This window comes from Ostrea edulis, chromosome 4 (genome assembly GCF_947568905.1).
Source record: "Ostrea edulis chromosome 4, xbOstEdul1.1, whole genome shotgun sequence".
In the NCBI taxonomy this organism is placed as follows: Eukaryota; Metazoa; Mollusca; class Bivalvia; order Ostreida; family Ostreidae; genus Ostrea; species Ostrea edulis.
The window spans coordinates 1220170-1241360 of record NC_079167.1 but is presented as its reverse complement, the minus strand read 5'-3'; the positions used below and the strand labels follow the sequence as shown (position 1 = coordinate 1241360).

The following is a 21191-nucleotide window of genomic DNA, read 5'->3' as shown; positions in this document are numbered from 1 at the left end:
TTCCCAGAAAAAGTTATACGATTCTTGTTTAATATGTCAAACAGTTATCACAATATGTTTGATGTCATTCTATCAACTATTAAGAGAGAAATAATGCAAAAATCGTTATTCGGGACTTTCGGCTTTCGGTCGTACTACATTTACCGCTTTCCAACAGGCATACATTTTCAAAATGGGTTTCCTGCAAACTGAAAGTTATGTGCTTAATATAAGATCTAGCACCATGTATTAGAAGGCTTTTTAAGTTACAATTATTCACAGTATAACTATAGTGGCAATAAAGTAAAACAAGAGATTCATGGGCCTTAAAGATGGCCTGAGTCTGAGCTAATCTGCAAAAGCTAAATATAATATGAATAGAGATTACATTATATGTAGCTCAGATATGCAACCAGGAAAATTAGTATCGATTCCATAGTCTTTTGCAGTAGTGACACTTTTAACTAATGCTCAGGTTACCAATAAAGCATGTGGGCCTCTTGTTAAATTAATATATTAATTAATAATTTGTTATACCAGATTAGTAATTTGTTATAACAGATTAATAATCTGTTATAACAGATTAGTAATCTGTTATAACAGATTAATAATTTGTTATAACAGATTATTAATTTGTTATAACAGATTAATAATTTGTTATAACAGATTAGTAATTTGTTATAACAGATTAATAATTTGTTATAACAGATTAGTAATTTGTTATAACAAATTAGTAATTTGTTATAACAAATTAATAATCTGTTATAACAAATTAATAATCTGTTATAACAAATTATTAATCTGTTATAACAAACTAAAAAAAAGATACTGCTGCGGCCCTAATATGCTTCCGTAATTTGTTGTGGTCTATAGGAAATAAAATGACTATGGACCGAAAGTTTATAGGACTTTAAAGTTAGTTTCGCACACTGTATATATATATTATGTATCTATAGTGGAAAGATCTAATCACTCTTACGATAACCTCGTAGCATAGCACTTACATAATAATTGGAAGAAAACAAAACAAACAAACCAAAAAACTAAAAGCAAAAAAAAAAAAAAAAAAAAAAAAAAAAGAAACCCCACAACAACAAACATAAAAAAGAAACAAAAACAAAGTAAATAGACAGACAACCAGTTTAATTACACTTCATTTAAAATCAAAACATCAAGATTGGTCATTTGTACACAGGGTTTGACATTTACTTTTTTGAGCACTAGACCAGTCGGGCTACTTCAAATGATTTTTACTAGACCTGACTTTATATCCACTAGCCCTGACCAACTTTCCAGAAATAAATACTTCATGTAAATGACAAACGTTTACGACGTAATTTATTAACTTGATAAACACTTTATTATAGTCAATTCAAATAAACTGTTTAAAATTAACATCGAGTAGATGTCGTAAAACATCACTACCGACCGCGATTTATTTTTTAGAGTTAAAAATAGAGATTATTCCACCACATGGTTCAAGATTGGTAGTTTCTTGTTTATTATTTAACACGACCAGTCGGACTAGTAAATCGACATTTTACCCGACCAGACCTATTATTTAGTAGACTCGGTCGGTCGGACGTGCTTTAGTGTCAAACCCTGGTACATTTCATCGGTGTAATTTTTATTGAATACAGGCATTATTTATAAGAAGTATGTGTAAACAAGGATTAACGTTTTTCTTTTAAATCATAAATCAAAGCAAATATCTTATGCCGTGTTGTATATATTTCTATAGTAAAGTAAATAGATCAGGATTTTTTTTTTTTTTTTTTAGGCGTGTGCTTGTGTTCTTAATATTGTGTAAGCCCATTCCAAATCGTTCTACGCAATCGTTAATGTCTACCGCTCGCTTTTGATACCCAATGTGTACGACCCCCGGATGTTTTTCAAAAATTCTGACCGACATGATGTTTTCTACAGCAAAAGGAAAACGAGCGTGCCTTCTTTCAAGCTTTGAAAGGAAATCAAGCAACAATGATATTTGTTATCGGCCACTGGAAAAAAATTACCCAATTTTAATGAATGAACGGACTTGCAAATCGCCGGTTGAGGTGTCTATATTTCTGGATTTTGACTGCTGTAGTTTGGCAAAGCCCAATATGTAAGTAAATAGAATGACAGGGGGGAATGTAGATCTGGGAGTTCCGATAACATATCCGGCGGATATTCCATTGCTGAAGCGCAACTCGAATGCAAAGACTAACACCAAAGCACATCTAAACAACACAATACACATACCGATCGACTCGAACAGATTGGATGTTTTCAAGGAGGTCGGCGCTTGATGTAAACAAAACAGTGAGTGCGTTCCGATCGACTATTATTTACCGTTCTCGCATCGTTCGAAAACATGGCAGATACCGCAGCTCCCGCGAAAAAGAAGGTTTCCAAGCCCAAGGTGCCCGCAGCGCACCCAAAATACATCGACATGATCAAGGCTGCCCTCGGGTCACTGAAAGAGCGTGGTGGATCTTCTAGACAAGCCATTCTTAAGCACCTGATGGCCAATTATAAAGTGGGCAATGACGTCAACTCCATCAATGCCCACCTCAAAATGGCCCTTAAGAATGGAGTCAAAAAGGGTGCTTTGAAGCAAGCCAAGGGTAAAGGTGCCAGCGGCTCCTTCAAGCTTGGAGATAAGCCCAAGGCTGAGCAGAAGCCTAAAGCCAAGAAAGTAGCCAAACCAAAGGCTGCCAAACCTAAGAAGGCTGCTGCTGCTGCCAAGCCCAAGAAGGCGGCCGTAGAGAAAAAAGTGAAGAAGACGCCAAAGAAACCAGCCGCACCCAAGAAGACCAAGACTCCCAAGAAGAAGCCCGCAGCCAAGGCCCCCAAGAAGGCCAAGAGCCCCAAGAAGCCCGCCGCCAAAAAATCCAAGACCCCCAAGAAGGCCGCCGCCAAGAAATAAGCAGTCTTTGCAATATTCCTGCACAGAGTGTTTACTCACAAAACAAAAGCCCTTTTTAGGGCTACCAACATTTTTAGAAAAGATGCTGTTCTTACACGTGTGAGAGAAATGCGTTTCTACGTCATTTAAGTGAATACTGATTCAAGCTGTTTTAACGTTTTCATACTTTGATTTACTTGTCCTGCATGGCATTCAGTTAAAAGAGGGAGGGGGAGAGGAAACTAACCCACGCTTTTACAAACAACATGACATTTTTTTATCTGATTTATTAACTCTCCCTTCCTAAAGCTGTAGGGTAAGAAATAAGATGGAGACCGGTGAATTATGACAACATATAGTACAGTACCTGCATCATTGAGTCCTCATTCGTTTGAGTAAAGCTAGCTGAATTGAAACATTCATATATATATATATATATGCATTTCCTATACATACAATGGCTTGATTGTTTTCATTCGGTTTATTGTCCGATAAGAAAACAAAAATTAAAAGTATCATCCGTGGACTTTTATTTCAGTACTTGATTTGTATACAGTCCAGGTTTGACAGGACTAACATAATTCACTCTCATAATGCAATGTTTCATGTGTGTAACAATGTTTTCAGACTTTAGTCACCGAGAAATGTCTGATCGGTGTCTAAAAGTGAAAAAATGGGGTTCTTTCTTTGTTAGGAACAGAGTGACGACACATCACCTCTAAGAGTAAGTTGTAATTCTCGCACGTCTAATTTAGTCTTCAAAATGAAATAAGGATTTACACATTTTAAACAGTTCTCCGTTGTCCAGAGACTCGCTCACTTCATGTGTACATCAACTTCATAGCCTCAATGTTGTTCAAGATTTATATAGAGGAGTGATTTTTGTTAGGATGTAACAGTAGTCTAGGATATTCTGGAATGATTTGGGGTCTTGAAATTCACAAAGCTGTCCGAAAAAGTCATTAGTCACAACTAACTAGTACTAATAACATCAAATCCTATGACAATGATGTTAGTCACAACTATTATTAAGTGAAAACAAACAAAAATTTAATGACTTTTTTTTTATTGGGTGTTTCTTGAATTCCAAGAATTATGATTATTCTAGTAAGAATGCAATGTCATATATCATCTCTATCCAAATATATTTGAGGTCTGCTTTTGTCAAATAACTATTTTGCAACCTCTTTGTTAAATATTCAGGTTACAAATTTGGTAATCATTGATTTAAACTATATTTATATGTATCGGTGCAAAATATACAAACAGGTGAGAAAGGAAGACTTCAAAACAAAATTCTATGTACGAATGAATGTATGTATGTACATACGTACGTATACATGTACTAAGAACTTTGGGAATCTGGGATATTTCAATTGCACGTGATAAATATACAAAATTTAGTATTAATATGGAATTATGTATATTTATGTGCTATTGAAATATCCCAGATTCCAAAAGTTCTTAGTACATGTACATATTTTAAATACTTATGGTAGAAGACTGCCAGTCTGATCGACTGGGCACAAAGCACTGTCCCTTGGTACCTAGCTCTGCATTCAGGACAGCATTTTATACTGTTTCACTTTTACTTCCCACATTGCATCCTTGTTGTGCTGTGCATTTTCATTCTATGTTGTTATGAGCCAATTTCAGATCAATGTTAATATAGAAGTCCTTTACATATGTACATGTATGTGTGTATACAATCATGTATGTGTATAAATGTATGTGTATATATGTGTTTATGTATACATGTATATGTACGGTGTGTGTATCTATAAGTATATGATATCATGTGTTTATAATGAATATAATAAAATTGTGTATGCTCACTGAGGGTCCTTAACTGGTGAATAAATAAATAAATGCATCTCCTTTTAAATGTTTTTAACATTTACTTGTCTGTCCATACTTTTGTATCCACAAATAAATGTTTACAATTGTACCCTGAAATCCCTTGTAACACCCATCCCCTTCACTGTTTTTCTTTTCTTTTTTTTTTTTTTTTTTTTTTTACAAGTTTATGAATTCTGTGCAAAATGTGGATTGAAATGTCCCAAGTCAAGACCAATCAACGCTGCATACCAGCGGCTAATCGCAGAGTGTCTTTCTGAACCGCTTAACCAATGACAAGTGTCGTAAGATATGAGAGCGCCGATTTCAATTTGCTTATAAACTCTAGTGTTTCCGATCGGGCAGTTAATTCTATCCGAATAATTGGAGAAGATGGCACGTACAAAGCAGACCGCAAGAAAATCTACTGGAGGCAAAGCCCCACGAAAACAGTTGGCTACTAAGGCCGCCCGTAAGAGCGCCCCAGCCACCGGTGGCGTCAAGAAGCCCCACAGATACAGGCCAGGAACTGTCGCTCTTCGTGAGATCAGACGGTACCAGAAAAGCACTGAGCTTCTCATCAGGAAACTCCCATTCCAGCGTCTGGTCCGTGAAATTGCACAGGACTTCAAGACCGATCTGCGTTTCCAGAGCTCTGCCGTTATGGCCCTTCAGGAAGCTAGCGAGGCCTACCTTGTAGGACTTTTTGAGGATACCAACTTGTGCGCTATCCACGCCAAGAGGGTGACCATCATGCCCAAGGATATCCAGCTTGCCAGACGTATCCGTGGCGAGCGAGCTTAATTTCACTCGTGTGACACTCAAACAAACGGCCGTTTTCACGGCCACCTAATTCTTTCGAAAAGATGCCTTCATATTGCTCTTGATCAAGAAACTTGTGAATAAAGTATGACTGAATGACATGCATAACCCTACATCCACAAACTACTTGACCCAAGTCTGGTAAATTTCTGTAAAATAAGAAAAGTAATGAAACTACATTGTTGTAAATCCTGCGAATGTGAACACGTACAGCTATACTGTCAAAACAGTAGTATACATTGCAGAGCATCAATTGTATAGATGACAACAAATGCACATTGAAAATCCTTGTCAGCAGGAAAGTACACAACAAACCCAGAGAATAGCTGTTAAGAACGCATACTTAGAGACATCGGTAGCCTGTAGTACACACTAAAACAACCTACCTTAATTCTAGAAGGGTCAGATACTACGGTATTTCATTCAACCAACTCGGGGCTTTTGAGGGCATGTAAAGCATGCATTAATAAGAGAAAGGGGTTCAAATAATAGCTAGCATCAATAGCGCACGGAGAAAATCTATAACAACAACAAAATATATCAATAAAAACCCAGATGTAGAAATATGTAGACGTTAGGGGGGTCATGATTATTCTGAGAGGTCAATGAAATCTTCACTTCGTATTACATTCTTGCGTATATAATCACAGAACATCGTATATTTCATTATGTTAATTCAAATCTTGTCTGAAATCAGTATTACACGTGTAACACCGTGTTAAATGTGTGCAGTGCAGAAATGTGAACTCTGACAGTAATAATATATCTCCAGGATTGTTATTTATTTATATTGTTGTAATTAATTACTAGTTAATCTGTACACCCCCACCCCCTTGGGGGCCCTTAATTGATGAATTAACATATGTCATAACATTTTATATCAGGAGACCATACATACAGTCTAACAAAGGGCTTGAATTTCTTTTTCAACTTGCACAGATATAATATTTCTTATTTTCAACATGTTGAGTAGAAATTTGCTTAGCTTGATTAATAATGGATTATCTTAATTATTTACCTTTTCTCTCCCTTTTTTGGGGGGTCTTTTGGATATAGTATAGTAGACTTTCACAGTTGTGAGCCATGTTTTCATATTAATTACCCTAATAAAAACAAATGCTATTGTTGTGTGTTAATTAAAAGGAAAACAAAACGATGATTTAAAAAAAAACCAGAACAGAAACTAAGCTAGGAAATCTCAAATGTGTGCGCAGATAAAATATTATATTGCTATCAAAATAAATAAATACTTGTATACTAGTATACTATGCAAGAGAAATGTAAACAAACACAGGTAGGCGCGTTTAGCGAGAACCAATCAAGATGTAGCTAACAGCGCTTCTTCGGACACAACAATCGACTAGCCGAAGTTTCAAGGTATTATGCGCTCTAACGGGTCGTCAATTAGGGCTATATAAACCAGCAAATTTCTCCATTTGTCACGTCATTCAGCACTTGTCTATTGATCAGCAATCATGTCAGGAAGAGGCAAAGGAGGAAAAGGTCTTGGAAAGGGGGGCGCCAAGCGTCACAGGAAAGTCCTTAGAGATAACATCCAGGGTATTACCAAGCCCGCCATCCGTCGTCTTGCACGTAGAGGTGGAGTCAAACGTATCTCTGGACTCATTTACGAGGAGACCCGTGGTGTATTGAAAGTTTTCCTTGAGAACGTGATTCGTGATGCTGTCACCTACACCGAGCACGCCAAGAGAAAGACAGTCACAGCCATGGATGTTGTCTACGCCCTCAAGAGACAGGGACGCACCCTTTACGGATTCGGTGGTTAGATACTCTTATCACCGTTTGTGCATCCCAGCGCAAAAACAAAACGGCCGTTATAACGGCCACCAAATTCTTTGAAAAGACGCCTCTATGAAACGTTATCAAGATAAACGGTTACCCTGTATTGTACTTTTAGTCAACAAATTGGCATACAACTTGTTAAGAAAAGGTATGCACTTTGTGGTTAACATGTTTCATTTGCAGTTAAAGAGATTTCAATTTGATACTTGGATTTCTTTTCATATCAAGTAAATAGTCAGACTACACCACAACTTTGTAGGTTTATGTTAACAAACAACCAAATGATATCCAAGATCATTATGGAGCAGAAAGGCTGACCATGCAAATCCTATACTCCCAATAAATTTACATTGTGAGCATTGTAATATAGAATATGATTTATTTCAAAATTAGGGCACTCTCGGACATACAGCATACATGATTGTTAACATTTCAATGTGCAATGATGATAAAAAGAAAAACAAAACAAGAGTAAAATCTGCACTATTAGTATGAGCAATGTTCATACATGAGACGTTTGAACATGATAATACTTATTTGTATTATATGTAAGTACCACCGTGTATCCTAATGCAAAACAGTCAGAAATACACATAGGAAAAAAAAAAAATATATATATATATATATACATGTACATAACAACTCTACATGTAATAATAGTATAGGTAGTAAAGTACATATGATTAACTCCACTGTAATGCAAAAGATACCACGGGACGGTGCATTGGTACTAGATCAACATGTCATGTTTATAATGAGTGCATATGTGCAATATGGTTTCATATGGTTCACACATAATATACAGTAATACTAGTAGTATGAGCTTAGACAATGTACATAACATGAGACATTACTTGATGTAATATATGTAAGTACCACCGTGTATCCTAATGCAAAACAGTCAGAAATACACATACGGGAAAAAAAAAAAAATACATATATAGATGTCTATATATATACATGTACATAACAACTCTACATGTAATAATAGTAAAGGTAATATATATCTCGCACACATTTATCTAGATGGATTGTTTATTTATCACACAATAACATAAATGATTTGGACACTTGACACGTGAAGGAGACAAAACGAAGACTTAAAAAGCAGCTGATAATTGTGATAACCCCCGTATTACAAAATATCCCATGTCACGGTATACAAAGTACTAATTAGTACTATAGATATTTTAAAATGCATACCATGTAGGCACATGTTAAATTGATTATAGATATATGTTATTGCTTCTTGTCGTCACAAATGTCCTACAAACATGTTTTACTTTTTTTTCTTCTTTTTTTATACAAACTCTTTTATTGCTAGGAATGCTGAAATAGCCAACTCAAGACTTTCTATTTGGCAGATTCCTCTGTGGAAGGCAAAGTAAATGTAATATATGCTATCATCTTAATTAACATGGGTATCTAGTTTACCATTTGGTGACAGTTGACTTTCGTAACATATGCATTTACTAATTCTGTACATTGTAACTGGAAAGTACTTGCAAACCGTGAGATACTGATGCGTGGCACACCTACACAATATAAACCAATACACAATATGCAGTCGCATGAAAGATGTTGTACAAACTTTTTTTCCAAGACTGGATTCATAAAGACTATCATTATCAATTCACCTATTAATGGCCTGTTGGGGGGACATGTGCATTTTTTAAATATAATCTTACACATGCGATTCAACATTTCATATGATAATATTGTGTGTATCTGTTTATTCTACGTTTTTCTGTTTTCTATCCTTTAGATAGCACCGACTCTTGTTGATGTATCAGGCATATTATACATTGCACTAGGGAAAACACACATGTATCAACTGAGTACTGATCAATGCCTACATGCGAAACTTAAAATGCCTCCAATGAGTGTATTACTCTTTACTGTGTATTGTCTTTACTTGTATCAACAATTATATACTTTGAATTACATGTTTGTGCTCATTTGGGCCCTGAGTTGGTAATAAATACTATTCTATACTATTAGCTGTCATTTGGGTGTTGGGTGCTGCAAAACTGATTTACTATTTCAATGACAGAAAATAAGATTTAGAAACTTTTTTGTTAATATCAATTTTCTCTATAATGCTATATATTCAACAGAGCCAAAATGTGTATTTGGATAACATCATCTTAGTTTCAATTTTATCAATGACTTTTTTGTTAATATCAATTTTCTCTATGTTATATATTCAACAGAGCCAAAATGTATTTTGATAACATCTTCATCTTAGTTTCAATTTGATCAATGACTGGTTAAAGTTACAAAGAAAGCTATCACAATAAGTGATGAAATGTATGCAGTTGAAAATGAACACAATGAGATATACATTTGTTTGAGTGTGTATTCTGAATGGCTGGTCTTGAATTCCATTTCAATATAGTACAGTGTGTAGTTTCAACACACATAGTACACTTGTGTGTATGCATATTTTGTAGATATGCAATGTCAACCAATAAACGTTTCTCAATGCATTGTTATAAAAGGCATCTTTTCGAAAAAATTGTGTGGCCCTGAAAAGGGCCGTTTGAGTTTGAGGTTCAAGTCCTTGCTGAGTTTACTTGCTGCTGGTGTACTTGGTGACAGCCTTGGTACCCTCAGAGACGGCGTGTTTGGCCAATTCACCGGGCAAGAGAAGTCGGACAGCGGTCTGGATTTCTCTGCTGGTGATGGTTGAGCGTTTGTTGTAGTGGGCCAGGCGGGAAGCTTCAGCGGCGATTCTCTCGAAAATGTCATTGACAAACAAATACATAGCAACCCATGCCGTGCATTCATTCTGGTTTTCATTTATTTTGCGCCATGAAATGTATGAATGACTGCAAATATTGTCATCCCCATTTGTCAGTGAGCATTGAATGTAAGATTAGACTGTCATTCTTGACACTTCGATGCTAATAGAAGTGTCTTTTCAAAAAAGGTTGGTGGCCGTGAAAACGGCCGTTTGTGATAGGTCCTGCAAGCAGACTTTGTACTTTTTACTTGCTGGCGGGTTTCTGGGTCTTCTTGGGGAGGAGCACGGCCTGGATGTTGGGCAGGACACCACCCTGGGCGATAGTCACGCCGGACAGAAGTTTGTTCAACTCCTCGTCGTTGCGGATGGCCAGCTGCAGGTGACGGGGAATGATTCTGGTCTTCTTGTTGTCACGGGCGGCGTTGCCTGCCAATTCCAAGACTTCGGCGGCCAAGTACTCCAGAACGGCGGCCAGGTACACGGGGGCGCCTGCTCCCACTCTCTCGGCGTAGTTCCCCTTCCTCAGCAGACGGTGGATACGACCCACGGGAAACTGAAGTCCCGCACGGGAGGATCGGCTCTTTGCCTTTCCCTTCACTTTGCCTCCTTTACCACGTCCTGACATCTTGATTCAATACGGTGCGCTGACGAATTCAAAGCAACGATTAACCCTCGTACGCAATACATCAACCTTTTTAAACACGCAGTCGGATTCAACTGCCAGCCAATCGTGGCCATCGTGTTTCTCGTACCTTGGCGCACACCGAACGAATCAATGTTTACAAGGAGGTCCGTAATACGCTTATCCGCCGTTATCCGACCGTGTAATATAAATAGCAGAGCGGCCATTTGTTCCACACATAGTTAACTTGTAAACATGCCGCCTAAAGTCGGATCGAAAGGAGCTAAGAAAGCCGCCACTAAGGCGAAGACCCAGAAAACTGGGGACAAGAAGAGGCGCAGGAAGAGGAGGGAATCCTATGCCATCTACATTTACAAAGTCCTGAAGCAGGTCCACCCAGACACTGGCGTTTCCAGCAAAGCTATGAGCATCATGAACTCGTTTGTCAATGACATTTTCGAGAGAATCGCCGCTGAAGCTTCCCGCCTGGCCCACTACAACAAACGCTCAACCATCACCAGCAGAGAAATCCAGACCGCTGTCCGACTTCTCTTGCCCGGTGAATTGGCCAAACACGCCGTCTCTGAGGGTACCAAGGCTGTCACCAAGTACACCAGCAGCAAGTAAACTCAGCAAGGACTTGAACCTCAAACTCAAACGGCCCTTTTCAGGGCCACACAATTTTTTCGAAAAGATGCCTTTTATAACAATGCATTGAGAAACGTTTATTGGTTGACATTGCATATCTACAAAATATGCATACACAAGTGTACTGTGTGTGTTGAAATGTATATCTCGTTGTGTTCATTTTCAACTGCATACATTTCATCACTTGTGATACCTTTGTTTGTAACTTTAACCAGTCATTGATCAAATTGAAACTTAAGATGAAGATGTTATCAAAATAAACATTTTGGCTCTGTTGAATATATAGCATTATAGAGAAATATTGATATTAACAAAAAAGTTTCTAAGTCTTATTTTCTGTCATTGAAATAGTAAATCACAGTTTTGCAACACCCAACTGACAGCTAATAGTATAGAATAGTATTTATTACCAACTCAGGGCCCAAATGAGCATAAACGTAATTCAAAGTATATAATTGTTGATACAAGTAAAGACAATACACAGTAAAGAGTAATACACTCATTGGAGGCATTTTAAGTTTCGCATGTAGGCATTGATCAGTACTCAGTTGATACATGTGTGTTTTCCCTAGTGCAATATATAATATGCCTGATACATCAACAAGAGGCAGCAAGAGTCGGTGCTATTTAAAGGATAGAAAACAGAAACATGTAGAATAAACAGATACACACAATATTATAGTTTATTCACCAATCAAGGGCCCTCGGGGGGCATGTACATGTTAACAGGCAATTAATTATAACAATGAAAATAAATAACAATCATTTAGAAGTACTACTGGTAATACTGACAGAGTTCACACTTCTGCACTGCACATATCTATATAATTATATATGAAATACTGATTACAGACAAGATTTAAATTAACAACATGATAAATAAAATAACCCAACTGCCTCACATAATGTTGAATCGCATGTGTAAGATTATATTTAAAAAATGCACGTCCCCCCACAGGCCCTTAATAGGTGAATTGATAATGATAGTCTTTATGAATCCAATCTTGGAAAAAAAGTTTGTACATCTTTCATGCGACTGCATATTGTGTATTGGTTTATATTGTGTAGGTGTGCCACGCATCAGTATCTCACGGTTTGCAAGTACTTTCCAGTTACAATGTACAGAATTAGTAAATGCATATGTTACGAAAGTCAACTGTCACCAAATGGTAAACTAGATACCCATGTTAATTAAGATGAAAGCATATATTACATTTATTTTGCCTTCCACAGAGGAATCTGCTAAATAGAAAGTCTTGAGTTTGTTATTTCAGCATTCCTAGCAATAAAAGAGTTTGTATAAAAAAAGAAGAAAAAAGAAAAACATGTTTGCAGGACATTTGTGACGACAAGAAGCAATAACATATATCTATAATCAATTTAATTTAACATGTGCCTACATGGTATGCATTTTAAAATATCTATAGTACTAATTAGTACTTTGTATACCGTGACATGGGATATTTTGTAATACGGGGGTTATCACAATTATCAGCTGCTTTTTAAGTCTTCGTTTTGTCTCCTTCACGTGTGTAAAGTGTCCAAATCATTTATGTTATTGTGTGATAAATAAAGAATCCATCTAGATAAATGTGTGCGAGATATATATTATAATGCTCACAATGTAAATTTATTGGGAGTATAGGATTTGCATGGTCAGCCTTTCTGCTCAATAATGATCTTGGATATCAATTGATTGTTTGTTAACATAAACCTACAAAGTTGTGGTGTAGTCTGACTATTTACTTGATATGAAAAGAAATCCAAGTATCAAATTGAAATCTCTTAACTGCAAATAAAACATGTTAACCACAAACTGCATACCTTTTTTTAACAAGTTGTATGCCAATTTGTTGACTAAAAGTACAATACAGGGTAACCGTTTCTCTTGATAACGTTTCATAGAGGCGTCTTTTCAAAGAATTTGGTGGCCGTTATAACGGCCGTTTTGTTTTTGCGCTGGGATGCACAAACGGTGATAAGAGTATCTAACCACCGAATCCGTAAAGGGTGCGTCCCTGTCTCTTGAGGGCGTAGACAACATCCATGGCTGTGACTGTCTTTCTCTTGGCGTGCTCGGTGTAGGTGACAGCATCACGAATCACGTTCTCAAGGAAAACTTTCAATACACCACGGGTCTCCTCGTAAATGAGTCCAGAGATACGTTTGACTCCACCTCTACGTGCAAGACGACGGATGGCGGGCTTGGTAATACCCTGGATGTTATCTCTAAGGACTTTCCTGTGACGCTTGGCGCCCCCCTTTCCAAGACCTTTTCCTCCTTTGCCTCTTCCTGACATAATTTTTGATCAATAGACAAATGCTGAATGACCTGACAAATTGAGAAATTGCTGTTTTATATAGCCCTAATTGACGACCCGTTAGAGCTCATTATACCTTGAAACTTCGGCTAGTCGATTGTCGTGTCCGAAGAAGCGCTGTTAACTACATCGTGATTGGTTCTCGCTAAACGCGCCTACCTGTGTTTGTTTACATTTCTCTTGCATAGTATACTAGTATACAAGTATTTATTTATTTTGATAGGAATATAATATTTTAGATTTGAGATTTCCTAGCTTAGTTTCTGTTCTGTTTTTTTTTAAATCATCGTTTTGTTTTCCTTTTAATTAACACACAACAATAGCATTTGTTTTTATTAGGGTAATTAATATGAAAACATGGCTCACAACTGTGAAAGTCTACTATACTATATCCAAAAGACCCCCCAAAAAAGGGAGAGAAAAGGTAAATAATTAAGATAATCCATTATTAATCAAGCTAAGCAAATTTCTACTCAACATGTTGAAAATAAGAAATATTATATCTGTGCAAGTTGAAAAAGAAATTCAAGCCTGTATGTATGGTCTCCTGATATAAAATGTTATGACATGTTAATTCATCAATTAAGGGCCCTCAAGGGGGTGGGGGTGTACAGATTAACTAGTAATTAATTACAACAATATAAATAAATAACAATCATGGAAATATATTATTACTGTCAGAGTTCACATTTCTGCATTGCACACATTTAACACGGTGTTACACGTGTAATACGGATTTCAGACAAGATTTGAATTAACATAATGAAATATACGATGTTCTGTGATTATATACGCAAGAATGTAATACGAAGTGAAGATTTCATTGACCTCTCAGAATAATCATGACCCCCCTAACGTCTACATATTTCTACATCTGGGTTTTTATTGATATATTTTGTTGTTGTTATAGATTTTCTCCGTGCGCTATTGATGCTAGCTATTATTTGAACCCCTTTCTCTTATTAATGCATGCTTTACATGCCCTCAAAAGCCCCGAGTTGGTTGAATGAAATACCGTAGTATCTGACCCTTCTAGAATTAAGGTAGGTTGTTTTAGTGTGTACTACAGACTACCGATGTCTCTATGTATGCGTTCTTAGTACGTTCTATACAGCTATTCTCTAGGTTTGTTGTGTACTTTCCTGCTGACAAGGATTTTCAATGTGCATTTGTTGTCATCTATACAATTGATGCTCTGCAATGTATACTACTGTTTTGTACGTGTTCACATTCGCAGCATTTAGTTTCATTACTGAAGTTGCGTTAAAACTTCTTATTTTACAGAAATTTACCAGACTTGGGTCAAGTAGTTTGTGGTAGTAGGGTTATGCATGTCATTCAGTCATACTTTATTCACGACAAGTTTCTTGATCAAGAGCAATATGAAGGCATCTTTTCGAAAGAATTAGGTGGCCGTGAAAACGGCCGTTTTGAGTGTCACACGAGTGAAATTAAGCTCGCTCGCCACGGATACGTCTGGCAAGCTGGATATCCTTGGGCATGATGGTCACCCTCTTGGCGTGGATAGCGCACAAGTTGGTATCCTCAAAAAGTCCTACAAGGTAGGCCTCGCTAGCTTCCTGAAGGGCCATAACGGCAGAGCTCTGGAAACGCAGATCGGTCTTGAAGTCCTGTGCAATTTCACGGACCAGACGCTGGAATGGGAGTTTCCTGATGAGAAGCTCAGTGCTTTTCTGGTACCGTCTGATCTCACGAAGAGCGACAGTTCCTGGCCTGTATCTGTGGGGCTTCTTGACGCCACCGGTGGCTGGGGCGCTCTTACGGGCGGCCTTAGTAGCCAACTGTTTTCGTGGGGCTTTGCCTCCAGTAGATTTTCTTGCTGTCTGCTTTGTACGTGCCATCTTCTCCAATTATTCGGATAGAATAAAGAGCCCGATCGGAAACACTTCTGTTTATAAGGAAATCGAAATCGGCGCTCTCATATCTTACGACACTTGTCATTGGTTAAACGGTTCAGAAAGACACTCTGCGATTAGCCGCTGGTATGCAGCGTTGATTGGTCTTGACTTGGGACATTTCAATCCACATTTTGCACAGAATTCATAAACGTAAAAAAAAAAAAAAAAACCAGTGAAGGGGATGGGGTGTTACAAGGGATTTCAGGGTACAATTGTAAACATTATTTGTGGATACAAAAGTATGGACAGACAAGTAAATGTTAAAAACATTTAAAAGGAGATACATTTATTTATTTATTCACCAGTTAAGGTATGTTACAGTGAGCATACACAATTTTATTATATTCATTATAAACACATGATACCATATACTTATAGATACACACACCGTACATATACATGTATACATAAACACATACATTTATACACATACATGATTGTATACACACATACATGTACATATGTAAAGGATTTCTATATTAACATTGATCTGAAATTGGCTCATAACAACATAGAATGAAAATGCACAGCACAAGGCTGCAATGTGGGAAGTAAAAGTGAAACAGTATAAAATGCTGTCCTGAATGCAGAGCTAGGTACCAAGGGACAGTGCTTTGTGCCCAGTCGATCAGACTGGCAGTCTTCTACCATAAGTATTAATATGTACATGTACTAAGAACTTTGGGAATCTGGGATATTTCAATAGCACATAAATATACATAATTCCATATTAATACTAAATTTTGTATATTTATCATGTGCAATTGAAATATCCCAGATTCTTAGTTCTTAGTACATGTATACGTACGTATGTACATACATACATTCATTCATAGAATTTTGTTTTAAAGTCTTCCTTTCTCACCTGTTTGTATATTTTGCACCGATACATATAAATATAGTTTAAACCAATGATTATCAAATTTGTAACCTGAACATTTAACAGAGGTTGCAAAATAGTTATTTGACAAAAGCAGACCTCAAATATATTTGGATAGAGATGATATATGACATTGCATTCTTACTAGAATAATCGTAATTCTTGTAATTCAAGAAACACCCAATAAAAAAAAAGTCATTAAATTTTTGTTTGTTTTCACTTAATAATAGTTGTGACTAACATCATTGGCATATGATTTGATGTTATTAGTACTAGTTAGTTGTGACTAATGACTTTTTCGGACAGCTTTGTGAATTTCAAGACCCCAAATCATTCCAGAATATCCTAGACTACTGTTACATCCTAACAATAATCACTCCTCTATATAAATCTTGAACAACATTGAGGCTATGAAGTTGATGTACACATGAAGTGAGCGAGTCTCTGGACAACGGAGAACTGTTTAAAATGTGTAAATCCTTATTTCATTTTGAAGACTAAATTTGACGTGCGAGAATTACAACTTACTCTTAGAGGTGATGTATCGTCACTCTGTTCCTAAACAAAGAAAGAACCCCATTTTTTCACTTTTAGACACCGATCAGACATTTCTCGTTGACTAAAGTCTGAAAACATACACACATGAAACATTGCATTATGAGAGTGAATTATGTTAGTCCTGCCAAACCTGGACTGTATACAAATCAAGTACTGAAATAAAAGTCCACAGATGATACTTTTAATTTTTGTTTTCTTATCGGACAATAAACCGAATGAAAACAATCAAGCCATTGGATGTATAAGAAATGCATATATATGAATGTTTCAATTCAGCTAGCTTTACTCAAACGAATGAGGACTCAATGATGCAGGTACTGTACTATATGTTGTCATAATTCACCAGTCTCCATCTTATTTCTTACCCTACAGCTTTAGGAAGGGAGAGCTAATAAATCAGATAAAAAAAGTCATGTTGTTTGTAAAAGCGTGGGTTAGTTTCCTCTCCCCCTCCCTCTTTTAACTGAATGACATGCAGGACAAGTAAATCAAAGTATGAAAACGTTAAAACAGCTTGAATCAGTATTCACTTAAATGACGTAGAAACGCATTTCTCTCACACGTGTAAGAACAGCATCTTTTCTAAAAATGTTGGTAGCCCTAAAAAGGGCTTTTGTTTTGTGAGTAAACACTGTGCAGGAATATTGCAAAGACTGCTTATTTCTTGGCGGCGGCCTTCTTGGGGGTCTTGGATTTTTGGCGGCGGGCTTCTTGGGGCTCTTGGCCTTCTTGGGGGCCTTGGCTGCGGACTTCTTGGGGGACTTGGCTGCCGCCTTCTTCTTGGGAGTCTTGGCCTTCTTGGGTGCGGCTGGTTTCTTTGGCGTCTTCTTCACTTTTTTCTCTACGGCCGCCTTCTTGGGCTTGGCAGCAGCAGCAGCCTTTGGTTTGGCTACTTTCTTGGCTTTAGGCTTTTGCTCAGCCTTGGGCTTATCTCCAAGCTTGAAGGAGCCGCTGGCACCTTTACCCTTGGCTTGCTTCAAAGCACCCTTTTTGACTCCATTCTTAAGGGCCATTTTGAGGTGGGCATTGATGGAGTTGACGTCATTGCCCACTTTATAATTGGCCATCAGGTGCTTAAGAATGGCTTGTCTAGAAGATCCACCACGCTCTTTCAGTGACCCGAGGGCAGCCTTGATCATGTCGATGTATTTTGGGTGCGCTGCTGGCACCTTGGGCTTGGAAACCTTTTTCGCGGGAGCTGCGGTGTCTGCCATGTTTTCGAACGATGCGAGAACGGTAAATAATAGTCGATCGGAACGCACTCACTGTTTTGTTTACATCAAGCGCGGACCTCCTTGAAAACATCCAATCTGTTCGAGTCGATCGGTATGTGTATTGTGTTGTTTAGATGTGCTTTGATGTTAGTCTTTGCATTCGAGTTGCGCTTCAGCAATGGAATATCCGCCGGATATGTTATCGGAACCCCCAGGTCTACATTCCCCCCTGTCATTCTATTTACTTACATATTGGGCTTTGCCAAACTACAGCAGTCAAAATCCAGAAATATAGACACCTCAACCGGCGATTTGCAAGTCCGTTCATTCATTAAAATTGGGTAATTTTTTTCCAGTGGCCGATAACAAATATCATTGTTGCTTGATTTCCTTTCAAAGCTTGAAAGAAGGCACGCTCGTTTTCCTTTTGCTGTAGAAAACATCATGTCGGTCAGAATTTTTGAAAAACATCCGGGGGTCGTACACATCGGGTATCAAAAGCGAGCGGTAGACATTAACGATTGCGTAGAACGATTTGGAATGGGCTTACACAATATTAAGAACACAAGCACACGCCAAAAAATAAAAATCCTGATCTATTTACTTTACTATAGAAATATATACAACACAACGTAAGATATTTGCTTTGATTTATGATTTAAAAGAAAAACGTTAATCCTTGTTTACACATACTTTTTATAAATAATGCCTGTATTCAATAAAAATTACACAGATGAAATGTACAAATGACCAATCTTGATGTTTTGATTTTAAATGAAGTGTAATTAAACTGGTTGTTTGTTTGTTCACTTTGCTTTTGTTTCTTTTTTATGTTTGTTGTTGTTGTGGGTTTCTTTTCTATTTTTTTTTTTTTTTTTTTTTTGCTTTTCGTTTGTTTGTTTTGTTTTCTTCCAATTATTATGTAAGTGATATGCTACGAGGTTATCGTAAGAGTGATTAGATACTTTCCACTATAGATACACAATATATATATATATAAAAAATTTCCCTATGTGTATTTCTGACTGTTTTGCATTAGGATACATGGTGGTACTTACATATAATGCAAATAAGTATTATCATGTTCAAACGTCTCATGTATGAACATTGCTCATACTAATAGTGCATATTTTACTCTTGTTTTGTTTTTCTTTTTATCGTCATTGCACATTGAAATATTAACAATCATGTATGCTGTATGCCCGAAAGGGCCCTAATTTGGAAATAAATCATATTCTATTCTATATACAGTGTGCGAAACTAACTTTAAAGTCCTATAAACTTTCGGTCCATAGTCATTTTATTTCCTATAGACCACAACAAATTCCTATAGACCAAAATTCAACATGCAATATTCATTGTTATTAAAAAATAAACAATTGACACAAATTTGGTTTGGCAATTTGTTCATAGTATAATTATATTCTTTTTCAATTGCGTGCACGGCAAGCTTTTCAATTAGAATTTCGTTTTCTTTTTCATTTTGTTCCAGCTCAGTTTCACTATCTGATTCTTCATCCAAGTCACGTACTTCTACTACGTTTCGTTTTCTCATGATTTTCTGCGACTTTGGCCTTGCTGGAACTTGTACTGACCGCTTTCCGTTTGATTCAAGTGCGTGCATCTTTCACGTATTTTTAAAACCATCAAAAAGGACATTGCGAATTTGCACGAAAATGGCGTACATTGAAGTAAATATCAAATTGAATAATCTCATTCGAATGATTTGTAATTACATTGGGGAACATTTTATTACAGCTAAGGGGTAAACAGAAACATTGGCGTACTACATATAAACTGGTCCCGCTTCTCATATATATGTTAAATAAGCAACAGAGAACCAGTTATTTACTCAGAATTCCTATAGACAAGTTGGTCTATAGCTATTTTGATTGTTATAGACCGACTCGATTTTCTATAGACAATTGTCTATCGGTCCATGGTTAATTTCGCACACTGTATACATATGATATATAGAGCCACTTTTACGCTACTTTGTGAGTAGGGATCAATTCACTTATATTGAGCTGTACACAATACGCACATAACATCAAAAATGTAAAAGAAATGATAAATTTAGGTGCTATATTATCAATTGAAGTTTCAGAAGGTGACACATGATCCAAACTCGGGAAAGGTTTCAGGACATGTTTACGATTTGCCTATACTTTTCTGTTAAATAGTAATAGCTCTGTTTGTTTAAAAGGTTTCGATAAAACAAAGAGGTTTCAAATTAAAACAATCTTAAAAATCAGGTTTATCCTATAAGCAGGCGATAAAACGTACGTATGGGGTGATAAAAAAAATTAGTTTAAACTTTATTTCATTTGAATAAATCAATATATGTATATACACAATACGTTATATGCACACAGGATTCGGAATCAAGTCGTATAGCAACTTATATTAATCCGTTTCCTTGAATTTAAAACTTTGAATGGTAAGTGTGCATTTGCCCGCTGCACATGACAAAAATGACAACGAGGAAGTAAAGAAAAATGAAAGAAAAAAAATCTAACAAGTAAATAGATCATCATTGGAAGAGATGTTATGACCTAAGTTCATCAGAAATGGATATACAATAACTTCCAAACAAGAAATTCCACCACTCTACACATTTAAGCGGAAGTCGATGAGATTAAGCTACATATCTTTTGGATGATGCACATGTATATAATGAAACTATTTTTAATATAGGAATTTTTTTTTAGTAAAGTCTCCATGTACAAGGATATTTACAGTTATTGGTCTTAATGGATCAATAAATTTATTCAAGTAAAAAGTGTGTTGTTGTTTCGATTTTTCCACAGGCACAATATGGATTATCTATTACATGTATGTGTTTCGCGAATAGGTGAGATTTAAGAGTACTAATTACAGTCGTGTGTGTGGTATTTGTCCGTTGCGTTTGCACGGTGCAAATACAATGATTTCTAATGTTCTTAAAGTTCGA

General features: G+C 36.7%; 5 protein-coding genes and 2 pseudogenes across 5 annotated transcripts; 4 read left to right on the top strand and 3 right to left on the bottom strand.

The window, feature by feature from the left end:
• Positions 1–510: 510 nt before the first annotated feature.
• On the top strand, positions 511–3395 carry LOC130053907 (histone H1-delta-like). The gene has a single exon (XM_056161564.1). The coding sequence runs from the start codon at positions 2336–2338 to the stop codon at positions 2888–2890; it is 555 nt and encodes a 184-aa protein (XP_056017539.1). The 5' UTR covers positions 511–2335; the 3' UTR covers positions 2891–3395.
• Positions 3396–4685: 1290 nt separating this feature from the next.
• LOC125671046 (histone H3) lies at positions 4686–7340 on the top strand. The gene has a single exon (XM_048906538.2). The coding sequence runs from the start codon at positions 5099–5101 to the stop codon at positions 5507–5509; it is 411 nt and encodes a 136-aa protein (XP_048762495.1). The 5' UTR covers positions 4686–5098; the 3' UTR covers positions 5510–7340.
• LOC130053914 (histone H4) lies at positions 6958–7535 on the top strand. The gene has a single exon (XM_056161569.1). It carries the CDS (start codon positions 7003–7005, stop codon positions 7312–7314), a length of 312 nt encoding a protein of 103 aa, XP_056017544.1. The 5' UTR covers positions 6958–7002; the 3' UTR covers positions 7315–7535.
• Positions 7536–10092: 2557 nt separating this feature from the next.
• Positions 10093–10788, bottom strand: LOC125671409 (histone H2A-beta, sperm-like; annotated as a pseudogene).
• Positions 10789–10815: 27 nt separating this feature from the next.
• Positions 10816–11615, top strand: LOC130053913 (histone H2B-like). Its single transcript, XM_056161568.1, has one exon. The coding sequence runs from the start codon at positions 10954–10956 to the stop codon at positions 11323–11325; it is 372 nt and encodes a 123-aa protein (XP_056017543.1). The 5' UTR covers positions 10816–10953; the 3' UTR covers positions 11326–11615.
• A 1719-nt stretch (positions 11616–13334) lies between these two features.
• LOC125669017 (histone H4) lies at positions 13335–13646 on the bottom strand. The gene has a single exon (XM_048903462.2). It carries the CDS (start codon positions 13644–13646, stop codon positions 13335–13337), a length of 312 nt encoding a protein of 103 aa, XP_048759419.1.
• A 2147-nt stretch (positions 13647–15793) lies between these two features.
• On the bottom strand, positions 15794–19081 carry LOC130053906 (histone H1-delta-like; annotated as a pseudogene).
• Between the last annotated feature and the right edge of the window lie 2110 nt (positions 19082–21191).